Raw genomic sequence first — 21,447 nt, 5'->3', positions numbered from 1 at the left:
TAAAAGGAAAGCATGTGAAAGCATAGATACCAAGACAAAAAAGAGAGTAATATATGGTTATTGTTATTTTTTCTACTGTATTGTGAATATCAAAAGAAATGGTAGTTTAAACAAGTGTGTCAAGATTCAATAATATTTAAAATCCTAACAGAACAGTTACATAATTTAACAGTCAATCAACTGCAAACCTCTGAAGATTAATGTGTAAATGTCAGATTTTTTGCTACATTCAAGCAGAATATGAATGAGGATAATCAATCAAATGAAATTAATGGCCCATTGCATCATGTCACACCATGTAAATTACTAAGAATTAGTATTTTTTGATAGACTGGAATGGAGACTGAAATGATAGTACATAGCTTTCATCTGCTATATTTACAACAAACAATGGTATTTTCAAACATTTTTTTCTGTAAAGTGATGCATAAAACAGCCAGGGCTTTATAAGAACTAAAATTACAATAGCCTAGAAATTGCCACTAAATCAAAAACTGCATTGTAAAATGCATAGATTCTGTGAAATAAATGTCCACCAAGGGTTAACTATTTACGATAATCCTATACAACTAGTTGAGTTAAAAACTAAGTGATACATGTAAAAACCCTAGTTAATGATAACTGCAATAATCTTTAAGTCATAGGCATTGCAATGGTAAGTTTAATAGAAAAGAAATGTAAGCTCACTAGGTCTACTTGAGATGTGAGACACAAAATACAGTAACAGGACTTAATAAAATTTATGTATAAACAATGATTTGTGGGGGGTTTTATGTTGAAACTCAGAAGTCATTACATTTTTAAATACATTAATATAACACATTTGATTTACAGTAAAGAGCAAAACAAAGTTTGGCTGTATGACAATTATAAAATGAAATCTGTGGTTACCAGCTCTACTCAGTTGTGCACAAGCACTTTTCTACTAAATATCCCATAATGTTGGAAAGTAAACAAATAAAAACAGAACAAGCAAACAAGTAGAAACAGAAAAAAAATGAAAATACCCCAACTGCTGCCAATGCTAAAGAGCCTTGGACACAGAGGGATGTATAAAAAATAAAAATAAAATGACAGATATTCCATTTAAGAAATATTTGGCAGACAGAAATGGAAACAAATACATATATAGAACACTGTTACAAATTAAAAAGCTTAACTATGAAAAATAGACTCTGAATATAGAAAGGGTTAAGCATTAGGAAAATAACTTACTTTCCCCTCCAGGAATGCTTTGTTGTATAGTAACAGGCCAGGTCCTTGTTCTCTCTAATTATATTCATTTTGTATGCAGACCTAAAAAAAAAAAAAAAAACAATAAGAAGACGACGAAAAAGTAATTACAATATAATAATAACCACAAAGCAACTGACCAAGATCACGCAGAACAGAGAACAGGTGAACACTACAATGCATCATTTCAATAATGCCATTTCAATTAGCTAAATGCTGCTATACAAACTGTAAAGGCTGAAGCAAAAATATCTTAAATAATTACGGTAATGGTGCGCATTATTACCGTTAATACGGTAATTTCAACTCCGGTAATTTGCTCATGGCTCTGAGCCGCGAGCAGAAATCAGTGTTAGAATTACCGTAGTAACGGTAACAGGTTTGACGCTGCGCAGTTAAGGGGGGATTGAATCCCCCCACTTGTCATAAATATCTATGGTAATATTTAAAGTAAATGTTGTTGTGGGCAAAAGTTCATGTGACTGATCTCATGTGATCATCCTGAGCGAATGTGATAAAGGCTGTCAGCCTGATGATGTCACAGGATGTTTATCATGAACATAGTAAGCATGCTCCTGCTTGTACATGTTTACACTTATGAATATTTGTAGCTGCCCATAAGATGGCCAACTTCATGATGGGATGTTAAAACGTGAATACATAAGAAGCTACACAGATGCAACACATGAATTAATGTAATATTAGATTCCATTCATTAAGTCTTTAGGTATTAAACAGGTGCATAGGAAAGCTGTAGCACCACAAGCTTTACATTGTCTATATATATATATATATATATATATATATATATATATATATATATATATATATATATATATATATATATATATATATCCCCATCCACCATAAAAAAAAAAGTAGTAAGCAAATACACAGTTTATACCCAGTTATATGTTACATTTCAGATATTGTAGCTGTCCACAACATGGGAGAACTTGAGTTCAGCCATAACAAGCACACTTGAGCCAGAACAAAAACAATTTAAATAAATATGTACACCATTACTCAACTAGATCCACATATCAATAGGCAGGGCTGCCTTCAGAAATCATGGGGCGTACGGGCCCCCCCGTGTCCCATCCCCCTGATGAGCGTCCCCCCCCCCCATGAGCCACAGTGCAACACATACTTACCTGGGGGCCCGCTGTCTTGCAGTCTGCTGGCCTCCGCTACTCTGTCTTCAGCCTGGCTGTCACCGTGACAGCCAGGCACCAGGATGCGATCACAGCGGTGGAGGAATCCATCCACCTGCGATCATGTGCTCTGGCTGTCACGGTGACAGCCAGGCTGAAGACAGAGTAGCAGAGACCAGCGGACTGCAAGACAGCGGGCCCCCAGATAAGTGTGTGTTGCGCTGTTGTACCGGGCTCCCTGGTGAGCCCGGGTCCGGTGCAACAGTACCCCCCAAACCCCCCTGATGGCGGCCCTGCAATTAGGTCTTTCTCACAGAGATCATTCATTTCAAAGCACTGCATGATGTTTTACTATTAGAGGGATATCTAATCATAGATCTCTTGACCTTTGAGAATTGGTTTCCCTTCATTTGTGTACCAAATGAAGGGAAAGTTGCACAAGCCTTTACTGTATTATATTATTTAGACAATGATAATAATTTACTCCCTACTGCAAATTATATTGATATTAGATGTCCCACATGAGTTCTTTGAGCACATAAAAGAATTTAAAATTTAATAAAGTTCATATAAAGGTGACTTCTAATATCAATAATTCATACCTGCCTACTCTCCCAGAATTCCCGGGAGGCTCCCAAATTTCGGGGAGTCCTCACGGACTCCCGGAAGAGTAGGCAAAACTCCCGAAATTTGGCAAAATTCACGGCAACAAATGGAGAGGGTGGGGCTTAATCGTGTCATTAAGCCCCATCCCCTCCATTCAATGCTGTGGATTTTGGTTCGGCTTTTTATGGTGGGGGCGGGGCTAGGGTGACGCAAAATGTCACCACGCCCTCCTCCTACCCCATATCCCATCCATGACTTCTCCCCCGGTGGGGAAATCTTAACAGTGGGCATGTATGCAATAATTTACATCAGGGGGCAAATCATTCCTTAGAAAACAAGTTCTTTCCTAATTAATATTAAAGTGATGGTATCAGCAATTACATATTTCTTATAGAAGAATAATTTGTAATTATAATATACTAAGACTATTAGGACATTTGATCATGAGGAGACATGTAGTCAAACTTAACATGATGTCCCACAGCAATAAACATTAACAACTGTTTTTCTTAAACAGCAATCCCATCTTATCTTCTGAAGGTTGTCTGAGAAAGTAATCTTAATATTAACAGCTATCACTGTACAGTATTTTAACTTTTATTGCCTTTTCTTAACAGCAGAGCACTACCCAGTTAATGGAGATCATCATGGCATTATCCCAGAGACCTCTGAAATATTTTTGGGGGTATTTTGGATATTATTTTCAAACTTTAAAATGTCCCAGTAGAATCCCCCAGAATATTTAAAAGGTTTCCTTTAAAACAGGGGATTTTTTTTCTTAAACAATCACACATATGGTCTGAGCTACACAATTTACTGCTGTATAAGCATGAACTGAAGAAAACAATTTTAACAAATGCATTGAAATTGCTCCAAAAAGGTTTGTAAATGAAACCATCATCCCTGTGGAAATTATTAAACTAGTGTCACTTGGAAAGACTTAATCTTGACACAGTAATCTCTAAAACAGAAGTCAGTCATATGGAAAATCCATCTGTAAGGCTTTAGAGCACCTGCTGACTAAAAGACAAGTAACGCATATCACACTTACATACAAAGCAACATCACAAAAAAATAAATTCAAGTAGTCAGATCAAGTCTTAAATTCTGCAGCAATTATGCACTCAGCAGCACATGCAGCGGAAATATTTTTTGTTACTAATCAACCTGAGCCACTACGTGAGAGACTGAGTTCTAGCAAAGCGAAACAATTTGCAAAAGTATCAATGTGTAATTAATTAAAACCCATAGAAACATTGACACATTGAGTGAAGTTGTGGCTATACTTCTGTATAGTTTATATTTCATGAAGTATTAAGTAGTTAACAAGATAAAACTATATTTATTTAAAGGCACACTCCCAAACAATCATCATGACCCCTCCCTAAAATATTTAGAAAGAGTAGGTGCAAGCAGATTCATCTCACTTGCACAGCTCTATTTTCATTTTTTACAAATGTTTTTCTTTGGGCCATTTTTCCATATTATACACTCTGCAAAAATAAGTCTTCAAGATGTTCCTTTCTTCTCTCAGGCACTGTAGTTCAATGCCAGTGCCTGCTGGCAAGGCTACGTCCTTACAATTCAAAACTCTTCAGAGGGAAGGCGAGAATTAAATGTTCATGTTCAAGCTAGAGTTTGATGAAGTGCTGGCAAAATCCATGATTATAACATGGCGGGAGGGATCCTTCAGTGTCGCTCTTAGATTGGAGGGGCAGAACCGTTACAGAGGGCAATTTGTCACTATACTGCTCCATAGGCACTTAATCACTTACTGTTGCAGAAGGCTGGGAGCAGGTAAGCAAGACAAAATATCATCTAAGGTGCTGTATTTTAAATAGTGGATATAACCACTTCAAGAATTAAAAAAGTACACAAAAGTACAATATTTTACCATCTATGCAAGCAACATGGAAGCTGAATTCTGACAAAAGAAAATGGAAGAATGCAAACATCAAACAATGAAAATAAAATAAGATGTTTTTGATTAAAAGAACCTTCAAACTAAAGATGCTTAACAATTGTGTTGAATTATAAAATCTATACCATACATAAAGAATCCCGGTATTGCCGCTTTAAAAGTGCTAATATAACAGTCGCCATTTTAAGTGACATCAAGATGGGATTTCCACTCTTCAGAATTTAGGTGAAGACTGTCAGTTACGTTGTCGGTCTGTTTTAAGGTCAGTTTATATTTCTTATCGACATGTAAGCATCATAATTTTTATGTAGATATAGTCACTGTCGGAATTATGTTAATCGAATAAACGTACCCAACCCGACTCCAATGTGAGGGTTTTATTGCGCATTTTAGAAACATTTTATTACCTTTACTTGCGTTTGCTATATAAACTATTGTAATTGTTAATACATTTTTTTAAAATATTAAATTGTACACACATTTTATGTCTAATAAATATCTAGACAGTATATTTTTTTTCTATAAGCAGAAGAGGTATTCTTTTTCTCTTGTTCTATGGAGCACAGACATTAGTTTGGTGTATTTTTTATCTTTAAAAAATTGTGTCAGGACTGCTTGGTGCAGGGTTGTTCAACTCCAACTCTCCATTATCACCAAAAGGTCAGGATTTCTGTCTGTAAAAACAGGCAGAATAATTACTGAACTAGCAAAACAGATTAACTCATCTGTGCAAGAAACCCTGAAGTCATGATCTGTTGGTGGTATCTGAAGATTGGAGTTGAGCACCTCTGGCTAAAGCTGGGTACACACTACAGAAATTTCGACCAACGTTTTATGCCGAGCGATTTTACATGCGATCGATGTTCCGATCGCTCGGTCCATGGACTGCATACACACTAGCCTTGTTTAGGATGATAAAGGGAAGAGCGGACGTCCCTTTAGCGACTTTTTACAGCCATGTTGTCATGAGCAATGACTGTAATTTTGTACTCACTGTTGTGGATCGGTCGGAAGTTTATACACACTAGTTATACATAGCGGAAACGAGATTGGAACGAAAATATTAAACGGTACGACCAACCAAATGAGGCGACAATCGTCCATTTGGGCAGACTTTCGACCATCGTGTCACTGCAAACACTGATCCGACTTTTGAACGAGCGGTCGTATGTCGGCTGTTTGAGCCGATTATTGGACGAACAGTGTAGTGTGTACCCAGCTTTAGGTACTTTTAATTTGTCTGTACACTATTGAAATCATTATCTTCTGGGAAAAAAAGTTCAGTAGAGTGAATTTAGCTACTTACTTAGACTGGAAGAGGGTACATGTGGGTTGTGATGCTTATTTACAGTTTACATATGTTTACAACATTAAGTTCCTTCTTTTATTCAAATATTGGTTTTATTGGAAGAATTATTGAGACGATATATACGTCTTCTGTGTTTTTATATGGCTGTGTATTACAGTTTATGTATTGTTTTTATATCTGATTTATCTACTCCTATTTATACAGATTTGAAGATCCAGAGGAGAGTATGCTATAGCAATGACTTTTCCTCTTTTCCTGAATCCTGCTTTTATTAGGGTATACTGAACTCTATTGGCAAGTGCCTGTTATCTCTCAAAACAGATGTATTCCTGTATATAATATAGCACCTTAGACTTTCATCATTTTATAAACAAAAATAGGTATTGGGTACTGTAATAAGTTGCTATACATAATTATTTATATAGCAATGGCATTATCTACAGCTCTGTACAAAGCAACAAGTACATAGTTCTTCAACCAGTTTTGCTTTCTAGAAATCCCAAGTCTGGCGAAAGATTCAGTAGTGTCAAATATTGCAAGAATTGTATTGTTATGCATGAGAAAGTACTAGTCAACAGAAAAACTGCTGACTGCTTTTCCATGATGGTATGATTGTTATAGTCACTGAAAGAAAACATTATTCATTAACACATACTCACAAAGGCCAGCAATCCTTGTCTGCTTGTGCTAAAGGTTAGAAATCGCCTTTGCAATCAAGGTGATACTATGGATTTTTTGCTCTCTGCTCCCAAGACAGACAGACAGGCAACCATTAGAAACCGAGAAGGTAAACTATTGGATTTGCCAGATATCATAAGTGATGATCTACAAAACTGGTTTGTATGAAAATATGACTTCTAAATGAGGATTGCTCGACAGGTCATCCCATTCAAAAATACAGTGCAGAACCAACTATCTTGCCAACAATTTCCTATGAATCATGCTATTTACACAATTTTTCCAACTTGAAATATAATTTTTGTGTCCATGGATCACAATCACAGTCTAATTGCAACACATTTCAATTGCGTAGATCTTACTAATTGCCCAAATTTTAAAAAAAATAAAATGTTCTGAAAATGCCATTAGCCTAGTACAAGAGAAGACAATACTAACATTTAAAAGTATGGATAATGTTTGTGCTGAGGAGGCCTTTGATAGAATAAACTGGTGATTCATGAGAGGGGTACTAGAGCACTTGGGTATGGGTCCTGTCTGTTTGCTTAAATTATTTCTTTATATAAATCTCCCAGTGCAAAAATTAGTATTAATGGGACACTTTCTGACCCGCTTTCGATCTCAAACGGTATACGTCAAGGCTGCCCCCTCTCACATTTAGTATTTATTCTCTGCATGGAGGCACTGGCTAGGGCGATCCGACAGAATACGGACATAGGGGGTTTCAAGGTCAGAGATAGGAAGGTCAAATTGGCATTATGCGCAGATGATTTACTGGCAGTTGTCACCAACCCTACGGCTTCCCTTCCAAATTTGATGTCCGAATTCGAGAAGTTCGGACACATATCTAACTTCAAAATCAACTGCTCAAAATCAGTTGCCCTCAACATCTCCCTTCCAGAACATACAGTGAATTCCTTGAGAGCCTCCTTTCCCTTTAAATGGCATACCTGGGAATTACAGTTTCAGGCAACACTTACAAGCTTTATGATTTAAACTATTATCCTCTCTTAACGAAAATGTGCAGGGATCTGCAACCCTGCTCTAAACTACATCTCTCCTGGTTAGGAAGAGTAAATGCCATCAAAATGACTATCCTCCTTAAGATATAGTATTTTCTCCAAACGGTTCCAATCAGAGTAACCACAACGTATGATCAGGGACTTTGTATGGGGGGGCAGACAGCCGGGGTTCAAGCATGAGATACTCTATAGACGTAGGCACCAAGGAGGCCTACAATTACCACTTTTCTGGTGTTACTATTAAGCATCTATGCTTAGTAGAGTTCTGAAATGGACGATATTGGGGAAGCACAAACAGTGGATTTCTATAAAGAGCCATGGGCTGTCGACCCCGTTGAACCTATTGCCATGGCTCCCACACTTACCTACACTCACCCACCCCACTATTGGCCCCACTCTAGATTACTGGAAAAGGATTAGGGCGAGTCAAAGCATCTCCCCAATTATCTCACCTGTGACCTAATTTTTGGGCAACGTGGACTTCCCACCTGGGCTCCAGCTTAAACAGTTTGCTGCTCGGGCATCAAAAGGTGTTGAAAGACTGGCCAATCTAATCAAGGATTGTAACCTCCGAGAGAACTGCGAACTCCAAACGGAGGTCTCAATTCCAGCAAGCGAACATTGGAGATACATACAACTCTGCTCCCTTCTTTACAAACAGAGTACCTTATCTAGGGTGAACAGGCCACTCACACCCTTTGAAACTCTCTGCACTCTCAAAAACACACCCAAAACATACTATATCTAGTATTTACAAAATACTCAAAGATAAATTTACCCACAAACCCCGTTTCATGGAGTCCTGGGAGAGAGACCTTTTGGATCTCACTGGTACAATCCAGTGGCCGACATTTTTCATGGCTAATCACGCATCCTCACAAGTTACAAACATTGTTGAAACCGAATACAAAATTTTAACGAGATGGTACAGATGCCCGAATTGTTAAATACATTTTTGCCAAGAATATATCCTCTTTGTTGGAGATGTAATTCTTATGTTGGTTCCCAGCTCCACATATGGTGGTCATGTCCTAAAATCTCCCCTTATTGGAACAAGTTATTTACCTTTCTGAAAAGATCACAAGGACAGAGGTACCGACTGGCCCTGGTTTCTGGCTCTTGTCCCTATCTAGTATCCCTATTTCCTCATATAAAAAGTCGCTCCTTAAACACCTTAATAACGCAGCCATGTCTTTGATTCCAGACTGATGGAAGTCACTCTCTTCTCCCACAGTGTCTGAGTGGTTTACCTGCATTGATTTTTATATGTCTTTAAAAGAATTATCCCTCTCGGCCTCTGACCAGACCTCTGAGTTTATTGCTACTTGGTTCAGTTGGCTGGAATTTAAAGAAACTGACGAATTTCGTACAAGATTGCTTCCTCCACGCTGATAGCGTAGCTTATGAGAGGACATTGTAGTGCTCAATCTCCATTGCCCTTCTTAAATGGTACCATTCACCTATGGCCCTATTAACCACTTCCTAGAGCTCTATCTTTTTATTTTATTTTTTGAGCACCTATCTTCCCCTCTTCCTCCATCCACTCCCTTATCTGTCTGTCTTTTCCCCAATTATTGTTTATGCTCTTATACACACACTGAAAACTTTATTATATTGCTGCCTTGTTATGCATGTTCTATGCAAACTATTATTGCCAATTGCTGTTGATTATTTTTTTTTTTGAAAAACACGTATAAAGAACACGTAAAAGAAGAAAAAAAAAAAGAAAAAAAAGGATGGATAATGTTTTTGTTTTACTCTACATTCAAGCAGAAAGTCTTGTTTGCTTAACTAAAGCATATACAAATTTGTAACATCAAAATCATAACAATTCCTTTCATCTCTCCTGCTATGAACATTGGCTTTTTGGCATTCCTACTTAAAATGCTAAAAATAAGCAAGAAGATCATATGATGGTTTGGTTGTCTTAAATGAACCTATTGCAAAATATAGATGGAAAGCTGCCAATTTTGGTACATTTCAAACCTGTAACAAAACCTTCTGCATGTTAAAATATAAGGAAATATAAACAATTTTAAATGCAGAAATGTCTATAACATTTATCTTAATATGCATTTAAAGAATATGATCATATTTTAATTCTTGAATGCGTTTTTAATTAATTTAAAAAAACAAACAATAAAACACAATTCAAATCAGTAACAGCTAATGGTCCATAATCACTCACACCAATACTTTAAAAGTAATCAACTAAGGTTAGTGACAGGTAGCAAGCACATTATACCAAAATTAATATACAGTCAATATACAAAATGATAAACAAAATCTATTAAACCAGAACACAAATCAGAATAGATGTTGTTTCAACAAAGGACAACTTCCTAATTTGAGCATTAAAAAAAAAAAAAAAAAAAAGAAGACTTTTAAAGGGCTGCTAAATCCCAAAAATCTAAATATTGGATATAAACCATGAAAGTACTGTACATAGGTCAGTGATAATGTTACATTCTACTAAAGCTGTGTTAATAAATTATTACGTTCCCACTCCATTTACAGAGAGATGCAGCTCATACCTCAGGCATCTTTAGAACAGTGTCTGGATGGGATATATGATAAAGGTCAATAAGATGAAGGCACTGCTGTGATATCACTGGACTACACTCTGCATATTTACAAAATCTTTCTAGCTGTCAGCTAAATATGTGAAAGTTTCAAAACTTTCCTCAAAATATTTACATCTTTCCACATTTGGATGCTAAATTTGGCACGTTTAGACTTGGGAATTTTGCCGCAAGTTTACTTGGTTCTACCCTAACCACACCACACAGTAGAATGAACTGGAAATGTGGAATGGCAAAAGAGAAGCAGAAATCAAAAATTATATTGCTGGAAGCTCTGCAAAACTGCTTGGCCCAACGCAAAACTAAATTAGTTAATAATCCTGAATATGTTACAAAATGGTCAAAGATTGAGAGAACTAGATAAGATTTAAAAAGAGCCTTCAGCTGCTGGCATTTAAGGCAAAGGAGAGATGTCCAAGTTTATTTCTTGCAACAAGACTGGGGTGAAGTAAAGCATGTGTACATATTATAACTTTTCCAATTATTTTACATGTTTCTTAGAAAATTTGACTATTAGCGTATTCTATAGCAGAGTTCCTAACTTCTTACACTCAAAACCCAGATCAAGTTCATTTCAGGAAAAGGGTTAACTTTGAAATGAACAATTTTCCTTGAATTACTTTAAGGTTGACTGTTAAAAAAATGAAATTATCTTAATAAGTATACATTGTAAAAAATTAAACCTATAATTTAGCGAATGATAGAAAACATTATTACTACAAAATGGCATGGGTACGCACACCCCTGTTCAACACTAAATACACAAAACCTACAAACATTGTCTTAGTTCCTAAAATGTATACCGTCAATTTAGAAACAAAGCCATAATACAGAAGTATTGGCAGAAAAAACGTCAGTGATGAGCACTACACATAACTATCAGAAACTAGGTTGGCACCAACAACACTGAAGTCCAAGGCAACCAATCAGATGTCCCTTTGGTCAATATACAGTGTATATGAGGCTAATAAGATGCATTACGTAACTTAATTTAAGTTTTTGCCCAGATTAATCTTTTTTTGTGTTTTTTAATAATGTATTCCTTTGTGTTTAAAACTAAAAGTGATAGGAAATAATATGAGGCTAGTGGCATCCATTTCCTATGGCGTGACAATTGATTTTAGCTAGATAAACATCAATTTGAAAAGTTGCAATGACAGGCAAAGAAATGATGTAGACATTGCAAATAACAGGATTTATACTTACGATAAATCTCTTTCTCTGAGTCCATCTGGGGGACACTGCTTAACCATGGGGACTTCCTAAAGCAATCCCTCTGAAGGGTGGGACCGCTCTGATCTCCTTGCACGTAGAACACTACGTCCAAAGGAGGCGTCCCCAGACGTAATACATTAAATTGGTAGAATTTCGTAAAGGTATGGACCGAGGACCAGGTGGCTGCCCTGCACAGCTGGTCCACCGTGGCTCCATTCCGTGCCGCCCAAGACGCCCCAAACGGGTAGAATGGGCAACAATACGCTTCGGCACAGAGAGATTAATACGGACATAAGCCTCCCTGATAGTCAGGGTAAGCCATCTGGCAATAGTTTGCTTAGATGCTGGCCATCCCCGCTTAGAAAAGTCAAATAATACAAATAGATAATCTGTCTTACGTATCTTTGCAGATCTCAACACATATACGTAATGCCCTCACTACGTCCAACATTTGTTCACGTTCCAGGAGACTGAGGCTCCTCTCTGAACACTGGAACAACTATTTCCTAATTAATATGGAACCTGAGACCACCTTAGGGAGAAAGGACGGAATAGTCCTTAAAACTGCTCTGTCCTCATTTTTATTGTGGAAGTACACTGACAAAGCTGATACCTGAACCTTTAAGGTTCCTAGTTTAAGCTCCGCCTCTAAACCACACTGTAAGAAGGCAGAAATCTAGCCAGACCAAAGGATCTAGAATTGTAAGCCCTCTTCTTACACCATTTTATAAATACATGCCAGATGCGGTGGCAGATCCTGGCCGAAACTGGCTTCCTGGCACTTAGGAGGGTGCCTACCACACCCCCCCCGAGAACCCTCTCGCTTTCCACAGACAGGATTCGAAGGCTCTGCCATCAAATTCAGCCGGTTCAGATTTAGATGCAAGAACGGTCCCAGGGTCAGTAGATGGCTCCGTAGCCCTACTGGAGTTACCAGAAAGACTGGCATTGTTAGGACATCCACTGGATCTCTTGATCTTGTGCAGAACTCTGGGACTTCCCTGCCTTTTGTTCGGTTGTCCTCCAACAACCACCCGCTGAGGACTTACTTCCTCCGCTGGTACTTCCAACAAAAGAAGGTCCCTGCCTGCTTCCTACGAATGTCCCACCAAAGACATCTGGGGTGGATCCATGTGTAGGGTAGGGTCACGAAAGATGTCACCATCTTTCTTAGCAGCTCCAAAGACCTGGGTACTGACAGCTACTTGCCTGACAGGACCCTGCCTATCCACTCCATCAGGGACCTTAACCTGTCCTGTGGAGGAAACATTCTGCTGCGTGCTAAGTCCCTTACTAGTCCCAAGAAACTCATTCTTAGACAAGGGATTCCCTGTGACCATATAACACTCCAGAGGTTCAGCCCAGGACTGAACGACCCTTCTGGCTTCTGCACCACAATTGGGTTTGATTAAAACCCTTTCCTTCTCTGGTACCTCCAAACCTGTATAGCTTTGTTTAAACTAAGCCAATCGGCAGCCATGAGCTCTCTCTGTCTTGACTAAGGACAGTGAGGAATACAGTTAATTAAAACTTGAGACGAACTGGCCCCATGATTCTATCATGATATCCTGGACCTACTAGTCCGCCGAGGACTCTGTCTACTGCTGGGCAAACCCAAGCAGTCGTCTTCCCACCCCACCCTCTGTGACCAGAGGCGGGTGGTAGTCATGCTGCTGGTCTATCCGGCAGCTTAGCAGAAGGGGCCTTTCCTGCTGCAGGGGCAAAGGATGACCTTCCTCTACGGGACTGTCTCCTGGTTCCAACGGCCCCTGAACTGGTAGTCTGGCCTCTGCCAGACCCGCCCCCGTAAAAAGGCTATCTGAAAGAGCTAAACCTAGGCTTAGCCCTAGGTTTTGGAGCATCTACAGGGAAGGACGTCTTCTTACCCCCTGAAGCCTGTAAAATCCAGGAGTCCAACTCTGGACCAAATAGCATCCCACCCGTATACGGGATGGATTCAAACGCCTTTTTTGACTCTGAATCCGCATTCCAAGTCCTTAACCATAACGCACTTCTAGCTACTATAGCTGTAGCCGAAATAGACGATGACATGGAGGCCGAATTGTGGGCCGCTTCATATACGTAGCCTGCTGCTTCCTTCAGCTGCATGGCCAGAGGTTGAAGATCTGAATCCTGCAGAGCGGACTCTAACTGCCCTGCCCAGACTTCCATAGCCTTAGCTACCCAGGTAGCAGATAATGCTGGTCTGAGGCTTGTACCGGCGGCCAAGAAGACCGACTTCAGCAGGGATTCTAATTTACGGTTGGTCGCGTCCTGTAAGGCCGCTGACCCAGGTACAGGTAGTGTGGTCTGGCAAACCAATCTTGCCACAGGCGCATCCACCTTCGCCACTTGTTCCCAACGGGTCATATCCTCCTCTTGGAGAGGACATAGCAAGCCAAACTTCTTTGGCATAGTGAACCTTTTATCTGGATATTTCCAAGAGGCCATCTCTCAACTCAGCTGAGGGAGGGAACCTGATCACCTGTTTAGACGCTTTTTTAAAGAGAGAGCGGTCCAAGGACTGCGTCTCCTCCACTTCAACAAATCCCAGGGTCTGACGAACTGCTTTAACCAGATCGTCCATACCCTGGTGTCTAGAGTTTCCTTCTGACTCTATTATGGACAAGTCTGAATCGTCCACCCATTCCCCTTCCTCCTCTGAGGAACTCTCAGAGTCAGACACTGACCACAGCGCCTTAGCTGGTCTACGTCTTTTAATACTACGTTTATGTCTGGGATTCTCCAGAAGTTGGTTAAGTCGGTCCAGGCCTTTAGCCACTGCTGATCAACCCACCTCTCCTATCTGGGATCCCCCTAGGAGGGCCCGGGAGGGATTTAATCCGACCCCTGGGGAAAATGACTCCTCTGTCATTCCTCCTGTTATACCCTGAGAAGCCACTGATGTAGATGGGATTTCTACAGGTTTCGATAACAGTTTAACAAGGGTATCAACCCCTTGTGACAGGGTAGCCGCCCATTCGGGGGGTTCTACCGTCCGAATGGAGCTGTCTTTATGCTGCAGTTTCACAGGAGCCACAGTGCAAGCAGCACAGAGCCCCCCCCCCTGATCCAGCCGTTCACCTGTTAATTTAACATTACATTTGGAACAGACAATATGTTTAGTACGTGCTGTTTTACTTTTATCTGCCATCATAAGAAAAAGAAAACTGAATCACGTCTCATATACACAAACACTTCTCCAGAAATTATCAGAAAATACAGATTAAGTTATTTAACATATCATAGTATTTCTGACTACATAAGACAGGTTTGGAGAACTTTCTAGTTTTCTTTAAACAACAGTTCTCTCTACACATCATAGTCTTAGTTAATACACATGTATACATATGCACACATACACACAGAAGAAACCAAGTGATACTTAGCGGGGAAGATATGTGTCAGCAATGCACTTCTATCCAAATGACTGCTGCATCTGTCCTCCTTTTGAACTCTGGCCAAAAAGGGATCTTCCACGTGCTCACTCAGCGGGTGAGGGGAAGAGGTGCTTCTCAACACATTCCCCTACCACTGGAATCTCCTTCTGTGTCTCTGCTAACAGCGATTTCCCCTTTCTACTTAGGTGAAATCCTGTTGCTTTATCTTTCTCACATTTTGCTACCACACCACAAAATACAGGTACATATTCATCTATGAACCAGTCAAAAGATAGTATTTCTGTTCCTCTTCCTCTATATAGAGAGTATAAGGTATAATTAGCCAAGCTGAAAGGCTGCAGCAGGTTTTTCAGTAATGACTGCAATTAGCACAGAACACCTGGGCCCATTTAGCCTTACATTTGGAACAGACAATATGTTTGGCACGTCCAAACACTTCCACAACCTTTATCAGAAAATACAGACTAGGTTATTTAACATATCATAGTATTTCTGATTAAATAAGACAGGTTTGGAGAGCTTTATAGTTTTCCTTAAACACAGTTCTCTCAACACATCATGTCTTATAATACACATGCATACACAGAAAAAAAACAAAGTGATACTTAGCGGGGAAGATATGTGTCAGCAATGCACTTCTCTCCAAATGACTGCTGCATCTGTCCTCCTTTTGAACTTTGGCGCCAAAAGGGATCTTCCACGTGCTCACTCAGCAGGAAGGGGGGGAAATAGGTGTTCCTCAAACACATTCCCCTACCACTGGAATCTCCTTCTGTGTTTTTTAACTGACGACGATATGGTGCGCAGACATCACCGTGATGTCCGGCTGTGCACACTATCGACAATTATGGCGAGAATCTCCACTCATTGTTCCTTGTACCTCTATGAAAATAAGCGGATATTCTAGAGACGTGTTAAACTGAATCTCTACAGAGATCTGTCCACATGGGTACAAATTCAAGAAGATAGCATAGACAAAATCATGTAGACATAAATCACTATCCCTTACAGTATAAGCAATCCCAAAAAAACAATGAAACACACACAATGAAAGAAAACTTAATCTGATTATTTAATAATCAGATGTTTTATTTTTTATTTTTTTTCAGAGGGGGCGGGGGGGGGGGGGTCTTTCTTTTAAAAAAGAAGGAAAATGAGGCATAAGGCCCCAGAACAGAGGGTATGGATGGGAACTACGAACCAACAGACTTGCACTGAAGAACTGGCTGGAGCTTTTTTTTTTCCAGTAGGGCTGTTCACTAGTTTACATTTGGTTAAACATTCAATACAGTACCAAGCGAAAGATTTAAGCAGATGTGTAAAAGATTAAAATGCTTATATTTTCATTTGAGAGTACAGATGATTGTACGGAGGCTTCAAGATTGCAGCCATTTCTACCAACATGGAATTATTCTTATATCCCCATTGTCACCATTGTTTATTTATGTGTCCCACATATTCCATACAATTTAGTTTTACACACTAAAACATTAAACCATATTATAAAAACAGAAAAAAATTGAATTGTCTGTTTTTTTTTTTTCAACTTTCAAATCCAGAACACAGGATATGGTATTAGAAAGGAGCAATAAGAAACTGCGAGTAATGGAATAAAAGCATAGAATAGGTCGTTAGTGAGCGATTTCTTTTTAAGAATACACAAGTCAGGCAACTTCTAACCTCCATATTAGAAAATTAAGGTCAATATTACATTCCTGTAAACACTTATATGTTCCAGTAAGTGGAAATAACCTACAGAAAACAATTTACCCAAGTAGATGTCTTGTTCATTTAAAGGTTTTTTTTTCTTTTTCAGTCAATAGCTGCAAAAATCAGGTTTTGGACAATAATGTACAACAGTGATAAAGTTATGACCAGTTCCTGTTTTAAGTACACTGAAAAGAAGCGCAATTACAGCAACCAGACAAAACAGTTGTGTAACATTTATGTTCATGCTGGAAGAGGATCACTTGATGCAGTTCTCTCACTGTCACAACAGGTTTGAAGCTTAGGATCAGCGTTATGATCAAAAATGTAAGAATTTAAAAAAAGAAAACAAATCATATTTTGAAAAAAAAGATAAAACAAAAAATAAACCACACACCCAGCTCAGAAAACAAAGACAGCATAAACTTGTTATCTGAAAGTCAATTCCAGGGGACAGTGGTTAGCATTGCATGGGTTCAATTTTTACCAGAGCACTATGTGTATACAATTTGTATGTCCTGCCTGTGTTTACATGGGATTCCACAATGTACTCTGATTTCCTCCAAAAACATCATAGTTGCTTAATAGGCTGCTGACAAAATGGACCAGGTAGTGAGTGTTTGTGTGGTAGAGAATTTAGACTGCAAAGCTCCAAATGAGACAGGGACTGATGGCAATGATTAACTATTCTCTGTAAAGCATCATGTGGAGGTATCATGTAAGTAAATGATTAATAAACAAATTTACATGTAAGGGGGAATTCAATTAAAAGCAATGTGTGGCCACAACACAATGTTTGGCTGCATGCATTTTCGGGTACTACAGTATCTAACATGGTGGATTTTCCTGCACATATCTATGGAGTGCTCCGCGACCGTTCAGAAGGCATTCCAGAGCACATAACAGAGAACTGTAATTATATTTTTCAAATGTCTATGTGAATAGAAATATTCTGCTTAAATGTAAGGTATGGTTCAGAGTGAGGAACACTCCACTAAATTATAAAATAATAGATTTAGCCAGTAGAGCTTCCAAAATACAGCTAGTGAACTAAGTCTGTGTCTCCTTGTCTGTGTAGAGTGAACTAAGGTTCCCTGTCTGTGTATGATTCGTAACGTTTTTGTTTGTTTTTTTGAACGCTTTATTTAGAAAAGGGAACATATGAAGCCAAAAACAATGAGCATTGGCATACAAACAATCAGGTTATTCCTTTTTAAGTTTTGTCTTATATAAAAGACGGTGGGGGGAGAGGAGGAAAAAGGGTGGTTGGATAGGTACAGATTGAAACAGAAAAGTACAAAGTTAAAATGAAGCAGGGTAGATGTACAATAACAGGATTAAAAATTAATACAACACATTACGTTCCTTGGCGTCAAGAGGAAAGACATCCAGAGACAGAGACGGCTCAAAGCCCAATTCGTGTTAGGAGCAGAGAGTAATTCATTCAAACTTGTGCTGTTTGTCATGGAGGTAGTAAGTGATGGATTCCATGCAGGCCCGGCGCTCCCATTAGGCAAGGTTAGGCACTTGCCTAGGGCGCCGGGCTCTGGAGGGCGCCATAGAATAGTAAATAACTTTAAAACTGCGACCGCTGACCATACCTGTCACGGCCGCCGCACAGCTTTCAGATGCATGGGGAGGGGGGGAAGAGGCTATTTTGTCACCACCGCCGCCTCTCTGCTCCGTCTCCTCCCCTCCACTTACTAGTGTCAGTGAGTGGAGGGGAGGAGACGGAGCAGAGAGGCGGCGGTGGTGAGACAAGGTAAGGAGAGGAGGGAGGAGAGAGGAGGGAGGAGGGAGGCGATTTTTGCGGGGGGGGGGGGGGCGCCGTTTTTTTAAAAATGCCTAGGGCGCCGTGGACCCTAGCACCGGCCCTGATTCCATGCCTGCAATATGCCATACATAGTTTTTAAGGGCCAATATAGTAGTGGGTTAGGGGTTTTCGAGTGATTAGCTACCAACGATTTGGCTGCCGCGAGAATGTGGGATATTTATTAGAGCGCTCTCTTCAAGCATACAGCAGCAGAGGAGGAAGGACCTGGGGTCCTTGGTTAGCGGCCGTTCGGAGACGGAGTAAAGGACTGACCGAAACATGTCTTAGAAAGGGATGATGCGTCGGCAGGTCCACTAAACTTGGCCCTCTGGCCACAGTTCCTCTAGCGGCTCGGAGTAGAAGTAGGGAGCATTTTGGAGAGCCTATCAGGGGTGTAGTACCACCTGTAATACACTTTGTAGGCAGTGTCAATTTGTGTGGAGATAGAGCTAGTGGCAATCCCTTCCCTGACCTGCTCCCAACAAGACTCGTGTGGGGGGCCAGGAACCCAGGTCCCTCTCCCAGTCATGACGGCCCTGGGAGTCAAAGGCGATATAGTTCAGCCAGTTGTAGACAGAAGAAATCATACCCTTGGAGAGTGGGGAGTGTAAGCATAGCCGTTCAAAAAAGGTAAGGGCACATAGGGTATCAGCCAGGGGGGGGGATGTGAGAAAGTGTCGGAATTGGAAAAAATTCAAAAACGAAGGTCCAGAATCGTGTATATATCTGTTGTATACCCGAAGAGGGAGGCCCCAGTAGTGCCAGAAGTTAGGTCTTAGACCACCCTGCTCGGAACCACTTTGTAAAGTGGCGAGATGAGTGGCCAGCTGGAAAATTCGTATTATTCCATAATGGTACCAAAGGGAAAATAGAGGAGTACAATTGGAATCTGGCCTGCAGAAATCCCTGATAGAAGCTGAATTTAAGAGAGGAGAGGGAGATAGCCAAAGGGGGTTGGTCAGCACGGGGAACCAAATGAGGCCAGGGAATGCATCTCAACGAAATGTGTTTCCAGGTTCACCCAAGCTATGGTGTTGTAGGGAATGTAAGTGGTTGCCAGCTGACTCAGATGAGATACATAATAATAAAGCTTGACATCCAGAAATAGCTGCCCACAACAAATTCTGGGTTCCTTCAGAACCGCCAGGGAGATTCTGGGGGTTTTACCCCTCCAGATAAATTTCAGATTGCAACTCCTTAAATACTGAATCGGGGACTTTAACAGGGAGGGTCTGGAAAAACTATAAGAGTTTAGGAAGCACATTCATCTTAATAGCGGTAATCCTCCCCAGCCACGAAATGATATATCCCTTCCATATGTATGTTGATTTGAAAGCAGCCTTCATCTTGGAGGGGATGTAGAAGCATGGCTTCGGATTTAGACACGTTGATTTTGTAGCCGGATAGGGCCCCATATGTCTCCATAAGCTAGTAGAGAGGTCTGAGGGTGTGTGAGGGACAGCAGAACAATGTCAGCAAACAGGGACACCTTGAACTCCCGGGGCCCCACCTCCACTCAATGCACATCGCCAGACTGTCTAATCATCCAAACAAGTGGCTCAATGACCAGAGCAAACACCAGGGGGACAAAGGGCAACCCTGCCTGGTCCCATTGGAGAGAGAGAATGCAACGGAAACGGAACAGTTAATCAGAACCCTGGATGAGGGTGGCGGATACAGGGTGGATTGTTCATGTTTTAAAGATCCTGTTCCTGTGATGTGTTATGTGTACAGAAGTTTATATGGTTATTTGCATGGTATAAATGTAGATATAGCATGATCTGTGTGCAATTGATAAAAGAGAGATATTGAACTTTCCGCTGTATGCACTTTACATATATCTGCTATGGTTCTCCTGTGAATAGTATATTTGAATACACATTTATATAAAACACACTGGTATGCTTGGGCGGGTTTTATTCATACTGTAAGCTTTCACCAAAGGATATCATATGTATGCAAATCTTTAAATGCACTGTACAAGCGTTATCATCATGAAGTGCAACATTACCTCAAAAGCGCTTTGTTATGTGATCAGGTGACAAATTGTGTTTGGCTTGGCAATTTAAATGTGTCTACACAAGTGATTGTGTTTTACCACTTATATATTATGGGTCATTTAATTGTTTTACTAAGGATTGTTTATTACCAGATGTATAGGTCTAAATGAGGAGGCAAGCAGTACGAGTAGCAGTTCTCAATGGCTTTCAGTAGGATGCAATTTGCGTAGCTGCTGCTATCCTCTGTCTTGCAGTTAGTGTGGCACAAGTCATAACGTATGAAGATCACATAGGAAGACGCATCTTGCAATAACTCTGTGGTGGTGACGCAACACAATATACCAGTCATACATTGTGGTACTATTAAATTAATGACAATAACATGACAGAATTCAAATATGGTCACAGATTTGGAAATTTGTCACTGTGTTGCCTTTACCACATAAAAAAGCGTATTGTGTTTACGTAGCTGTTAAGATTCAGATTTCCCAGCTTATACATGCATCTAAGACCATTGAAAAAGAACATCTACATATTTTATTTTCATGCTCTCACGGATAATAGTTACTTGTACAGTTGCCTTGTGGTGGAAAGTGCACCTTGATAAAATATGTGGCTTTAAGTGGAGCCAAGTTACATACGTTTCAGACGTAAGCACGAATATATTATGGAGCTTCTCTAGTCATACATGTTATGAGAGTTACACACATGGTATCAATGCACTATGAAGAGGCCGGTCTGTTAAAATGTAATTTTTCATATTGCATAATAACAAGAGATAATTATTACATGACAACTAAGATGTT

The 21,447-nt window shown here is 39.9% G+C and overlaps 1 protein-coding gene across 4 annotated transcripts in view; it reads right to left on the bottom strand.

Moving 5' to 3' along the window:
* DNAJC13 (DnaJ heat shock protein family (Hsp40) member C13) overlaps window positions 1-21,447 on the bottom strand; it is a 138,378-nt gene that overhangs the window by 101,244 nt on the left and 15,687 nt on the right. For all 4 annotated transcript variants that reach the window (XR_012692784.1, XM_075212444.1, XM_075212445.1 and 1 more), the window contains exon 2: window positions 1,216-1,296. Coding sequence is in view for 3 of the 4 variants with exons in the window: in XM_075212444.1 (XP_075068545.1) it covers window positions 1,216-1,296 (81 nt within the window). In the remaining variant the exon portion in view is untranslated. The remainder of the gene's footprint in view (window positions 1-1,215; window positions 1,297-21,447) is intronic.

Source organism: Mixophyes fleayi, chromosome 5, assembly GCF_038048845.1.
Source record: "Mixophyes fleayi isolate aMixFle1 chromosome 5, aMixFle1.hap1, whole genome shotgun sequence".
In the NCBI taxonomy this organism is placed as follows: Eukaryota; Metazoa; Chordata; class Amphibia; order Anura; family Limnodynastidae; genus Mixophyes; species Mixophyes fleayi.
The sequence above is the reverse complement of the archived record's forward strand: the minus strand, read 5'-3'. Positions and strand labels throughout refer to the sequence as shown.